The sequence below is a fragment of the Hypanus sabinus genome, chromosome 3, assembly GCF_030144855.1.
Source record: "Hypanus sabinus isolate sHypSab1 chromosome 3, sHypSab1.hap1, whole genome shotgun sequence".
NCBI lineage: Eukaryota > Metazoa > Chordata > Chondrichthyes > Myliobatiformes > Dasyatidae > Hypanus > Hypanus sabinus.
Window position 1 is genome coordinate 63,946,411 of NC_082708.1, and position 6,000 is coordinate 63,952,410.

The following is a 6,000-nucleotide window of genomic DNA, read 5'->3' on the forward strand; positions in this document are numbered from 1 at the left end:
AGGAGGTGGCCCTGGAAATTGTGGATGCATTGGTAATCATTTTCCAATGTTCCTTAGATTCAGGATCAGTTCCTGAGGATTGGCTAATGTTATCCCACTTTTTAAAAAAGGAGGAAGAAAACAGAGAGCTATCAACCTGTCAGCCTGACATCGGTGGTGGGAAAGATGCTAGAGTCCATTATTAAAGATGAAATAGTGGCATATCTAGATAGCAGTGATAGGATTGGGCCGAGCCAGCATGGATTTACCAAGGGTAAATCAGGCTTGACTAATCTGTTGGAGTTTTTTGAGGATGTAACCAGGAAGTTAGACAAGGGAGATCCAGTGGATGTAGTGTACTTCGATTTTCAGAAGGCATTTGATAAGGTCCCACATAGAAGATTGGTGGGTAAAATCAAAGCTCAGGGCATCAGGGGGAAGGCATTGACATGGATAGAAAACTGGTTGGCAGATAGGAAAGCAAAGGGTAGCAGTGAATGGGTGTTTCTCTGAATGGCAGGTGGTGACTAGTGGGGTACCACAGGGCTCAGTATTGGGACCACAGCTATTTACCATTTACGTTAACGATTTAGATGAAGGCATAAAAAATAACATCAGCAAATTTGCTGATGATACTAAGCTGGGTGGCAGTGTGACATGTGATGAGGATGTTAGGAGTATTCAGGGTGACTTGGGTAGGCTGGGTGAGTGGGCAGATACTTGGCAGATGACGTTTAATGTGAATAAGTGTGAGGTTATACACTTTGGGAATAAGAACAGGAAGGCAGATTTACATCTGAATGGTGTAGAGTTGGGTAAGGGAGAAATACAAAGAGATCTCGGAGTCCTTGTTCATCAGTCACTGAAGGTGAATGAGCAGGTGCAGTAGGCAGTGAAGAAGGCTAATGGAATATTGGCCTTTATTACAAAGGGAATTGAGTACAAGAGCAAGGAAATCCTCTTGCATTTGTAGAGAGCCCTGGTGAGACCACACCTGGAGTATTGTGTACAGTTTTGGTCTCCAGGGTTAAGGAAGGACATCCTGGCTGTACAGGAAGTGCCGCGTAGATTCGCAAGGTTAATTCCTGGGATGTCTGGACTGTCTTATGCAGAAAGGTTAGAGTGACTGGGCTTGTACACGCTGGAATTAAGGAGATTGAGAGGGGATCTGATTGAAACATATAAGATTATTAAGGGATTGGACAAGATAGAGGCAGGAAATATGTTCCAGATGCTGGGAGAGTCCAGTACCAGAGGGCATGGTTTGAGAATAAGGGGTAGGTCATTTAGGACAGAGTTAAGGAAAAACTTCTTCTCCCAGAGAGTTGTGGGGGTCTGGAATGCACTGCCTCGGAAGGCAGTGGAGGTCAATTCTCTGGATGCTTTCAAGAAGGAGCTAGATAGGTATCTTATGGATAGGGGAATCAAGGGCTATGGGGACAAGGCAGGAACAGGGTATTGATAGTAATTGATCAGCCATGATCTCAAAATGGCGGTGCAGGCTCGAAGGGCCGAACGGTCTACTTCTGCACCTATTGTCTATTCCTGTTAACTGCCATTTCTTAATTACATTACAAACTGAGGAAACAGCTACCTGAAAATGCTTTGCTATCTTCTTATAGCCTTCTCCTGCTTTGTGGGCATAATTTATTTTAATTTTCAGAGTGCTAGGCAGCTGCTTAGAGGAGCCCATGGCTGCTGATTTTTGAGACAGGGTTTGAGGGGTTAGGGTGTTTATAAAGCTTTGAAATTTGCATCACCTGGCGTTTCCTAACGATGACTGTTGTTACAGATTCAGCAACAATAAATATGAGTGAGGCAGGGGTTTTTATAAACAAATAACACGTTTATTAAACACTGAAAAACAAACCCCCAAAAGTAAACAAACCACTCACGTAACTGGAAATCAATTGCTGTGCAGCAGCTTAAACAGTTCTTAAAGCAATGTTGCAAAAACAGTTCTTCAAAGTGGTATTGCAAAAGTTCAAAATGCTTACAGTCCATTTAAGGGAGAGACTTTTTAAGACGATTTAAATTCTCTTTCACGTCGTCTTGCTTTGGTTCCCAGTCGAACTACTTTTCCCACGAAGAATTTACGAAGGTGAAAAATGAAACGGCTTAAAGGCACTGACCTTTCCTTTACAAAACTGTTCCCAATCCTTTCTGCTATTCACAGGGATTAACATGGCGACAGTCAGCGAATTCCTTCCAAATGAGAATCAAACAAAGTTGAACCTGTTTCACTGTCAAAATCGACTTTCCTCGATCTTTTAACTCCCGAACTCTGATTTTCACTCTCCACTGAATCTCAACTAGCAGTATTATAAAGAAACTGCTGGCAATGACCTTTTAAACTTTAGGCATTAAATAAAACTCCATCTTCCAACCACACTGCATCATAATATTAAATCAGGCAGTGGCATGAAGTCAACATGGCAAATCCAGCCACAAACTGCCCCTCCTCACAGGGAGGGGTCCTCCTTTTATACCCTGTAAAAAAAAAACCTGTCACATGACCTCTACTGGTGGGAAAATGACATCACTCCACCATCACAAGACCATTACCTCAAGTCCAGTATAGCTTCAACACCTGTCACTTGACAAGTACACCACTGTCACATGTCATGGGTACGTAACACTGTGAACAAGCCATAGCCCTAACAAGCTAATTAAGGTCTGAGACCTTGGTAAAAGTTATCTGAGAGCTCAAATCTCTTGGGGTGCCCAAACTTTTGCATGGTGCTTTCCTTTTTTTTCACTCTAAAATTGTACAAAACAAAAATAATACACTAATCTTGCTTAAAATGTTGAAACAAATGTTTCATCTTGAACTGATCTCCAAAAGTCAAAGTTAATCTTCTACTCACTTAACTATTCACAATAACAAATTTTGACCGGGGTGCCCGAATATTTGCATGCCACTAAGTACAGAACCAAGTACATCTGGAGTGGGACAGAATCTTACAATCTTTTGGCATAGGTAAGATTTCTAGCAATAAATCACATATATTGACAATTTTCCAAAAGCTGTCTGTGAGGGACAATAAAGAGGGGGATTGAAAAAGAATATTCTATTGAATGAATGATTATTCCATTAGTCAGTTGAGGAGCAGGCGCGTGCTTTTTCCACAAGCTGATAATCCAGGTCATGAGTTAATGCAGCTCTTGTGAAAGCTGTTCTACTTTAACTAATTCCAAATTATAATTTTAGATACATACATTGGCAATACATTTATTTACAGCCTAAGTTATTTTAAGATGCTACCAATCAACTAGTACTAAGGTGTCCTTATTTAAAACATAGTGTACGGTTGCCAGAGTTCTTACTTATTTGACGGGATAATTAGACAAATTTTTAAAGTCCTTACCAGTTTAGAGATTCTTTAGCAATCTGCTTTTGAACTACTAACTCTACTTTTTATTAAATAAACACACCTTTATGGATATTATGTTGGCATTGTTTATTTTTTGTATCTAGAGGTTTGCTCTAATTTCTTCCTCATACCTGTATTAATGTTATGCATTTTACAAAAGAGATACGCTTTTCATTAGGATCAGCTTTTAGGATGTCTGTTCCAAATACACTCAGAGACCAGTTTATTAGGTACACTTTCTCATTTAATGCAAAATCTAACCAGCCAATCACATCGCAACAAATCAATGCAAAAAAGCATGCAGATATGGTCAAGAGGTTCAGTTGTTCAGACCAAACTTCAGAATGGGGAAGAAATGTGACCTAAGTGACTTTGACCATGGAGTGATTGTTGGTGCCAGACAGAGGATTTTGACAATCTTTAGAAACTGCAGTTACCTGGGAATTTTACAGAGAATGTTGTGAAAAAATAAAGCATCCAGTGAGGGGCAGTTCTGTAAGTGAATATGACTTGTTAATGAGAGAGATCAAAGGAGAATGGCCAGACTAGTTCAAGCTGACAGGAAGATGGCAGTAACCACGTGTTATAACAGTGGTGTGCAGAAGAGCATCTCCGAATTCACAACACATCAAACAGCAGCAGCAGAAGTCCAAGAATGTACTCCCGGAGGCCACTTTTAGGTACAGAAGCTACCTAATAAAGTGGCTACTGAGTGTATGGCCCATTGCATATTGGAGTACGAGAGGCTTCAGTTCCAAGAAAAACTTAAAAATTTCAAAGAAAAATGTTCTTCCCTCTTTAAGATATGATAAAACTTAAAGGAAATTATTGTTGCACGAAATATAATTTAAAATACAAAAAAATTCAAAATGTGCAATAAAAAGTAATAGTGCAAAATACAGATGTGCAATGAAAGCATATACTTTATACTTCATGAGGAGGAATTGTAGAGTCTTAAGCCACAGGGGGAAAGGATCTCCTGTGACATTCAGTGGTGCACCTCGGTGGACTCAGTCTGTTACTAAAGGTTCTCTGCTTGTCCCATATGTCATGGAGGGGGTGAGAGGGATTGCCCATAATGTTTTGTGGCTTCTGCCTCATCCTCCTCTCAGACACAACCACCAGGGAGTCCAGTTCCACCCCAGAGCAGAACCAGCCCTCCCGATGAGCTTATTGATCTTCTTGTGTCAGCTGCTCTCACTCTGCTGCCCCAGCAGACCACAGCGTAGAACAGAATACTGGCCACCACTGAGTGCTAGAACACCTGCAGCACAGTACTGCAGACATTGAATCACTGGAGCCTTCCCAGGAAGTACACTTGGCTCTGTCCCTTCTTGTACTGAGCCTGTAATTTTAGTCCTGTCCAGTTTATTGTCTAAGTGAGTTCCCAGGTATTCGTAGTCCGAGACGATTTCCACAGCCGTTCCCTTGATAGAGATGGGAATGCCGGGTGTTTTCACCTTCCTGAAGTCCACCACCAACTCCTTGGTCTTAGTGATGTTAAGGTGATTCACCCCACACCACTCAATAAAGTTGTACACCACTCTCCTGTACTCAGCCTCTTGACCCCGGCTGATACAGCTCACAATGCCCAATCATCTGAAAATTTCTGCAGGTGTCAGGGCTCTGAGTTGTATCTGAACTCTGAGGTGTGGATGGGGGACAGGACAGTCCCCTGAGGTGCCCCTGTAACCAGAGTGTCTGATACACAGCTCTGCAGTCTCACAACTGGACAGGTAGTCCTCAATCCAGGACACTAGTGGAGCATCCACCTGCATCTCTGTAAGCTTACTCCCTAGTAACATAGGTTATATGGTGTTTAAAGCACTTTCAATTCTTTGTTAGAATCTCTAGATAATTTTTATATGAGTTATATATTTATAAGCTTGTTTGCAACTTAGTAGGAAGAGTTTTAAAATGAATTATGGCTCTGATATTGGGCAGGTATTATTGAAGGTGGATATATGCAGTAAGACTCCAGAAAAGCTACTTTACATCCTGACCACTGGCATTGTTATATATTTTTTTGCTTTTATCAGGCCAATTGTCTGAACACAGAAAAAACACCATCTTTGTTTCCAAATGAAGTCACTGAACAGATCCCAAACAAGAGAAAATCTGCAGACACTGGAAATCCGAGCAACACACGCAAATTGCTGGAGGAACTCAGCAGGCCAGGCAGCATCTATGGAAAAGAGTACAGTTGACATTTTGGTCCGAAACCCTTCGGCAGGACTGTGTGTGTTATGTTAAACAGATCCAAACAGTTCATTTGTTTACGTGTACTTCCCCCACAAACTTTGGTTCTGTCAAGTCACAGAAAAATTTGCAAGTAAAATACTGCAGCAACCTTAAATCCAAAATAAAAACAATAAAAGGTGGAAAGCACAAGAAAGGCTGCACATGCTGGAAATCCAGAGCGATACGAACTGCTGGAGGAACTCAGCAGGCCAGGCAACATCTATGGAAATAAATAAAGAGCCGATGTTTCAGGCAGAGACCCTTCATCAGGACTGAGAAGGGGAAGATGCCAGAATAAAGATGTGGGGGGAGGGGAAAGAGGCTAACTGGAAGGTGACAGGTGAAGCCAAGTGGGTGAGGAAGGTCAAGGGCTGGAGAAGAAAGAATCTGAAAGGAGAGGGGAGCA

The 6,000-nt window shown here is 41.6% G+C and overlaps 1 protein-coding gene across 2 annotated transcripts in view; it reads left to right on the top strand.

Moving 5' to 3' along the window:
* The window catches only part of LOC132391394 (ankyrin repeat domain-containing protein 42-like), a 42,777-nt gene extending 37,254 nt beyond the window's left edge, over positions 1 to 5,523 (top strand). Inside the window, exon 14 of one of the 2 annotated variants that reach the window (XM_059964514.1) lies at positions 5,393 to 5,523. In XM_059964514.1, the coding sequence (XP_059820497.1) occupies positions 5,393 to 5,405 (13 nt within the window). In that variant the 3' untranslated portion in view covers positions 5,406 to 5,523. The remainder of the gene's footprint in view (positions 1 to 5,392) is intronic. The other variant, XM_059964515.1, reaches the window with a different exon arrangement.
* The last annotated feature ends 477 nt before the right edge of the window (positions 5,524 to 6,000 follow it).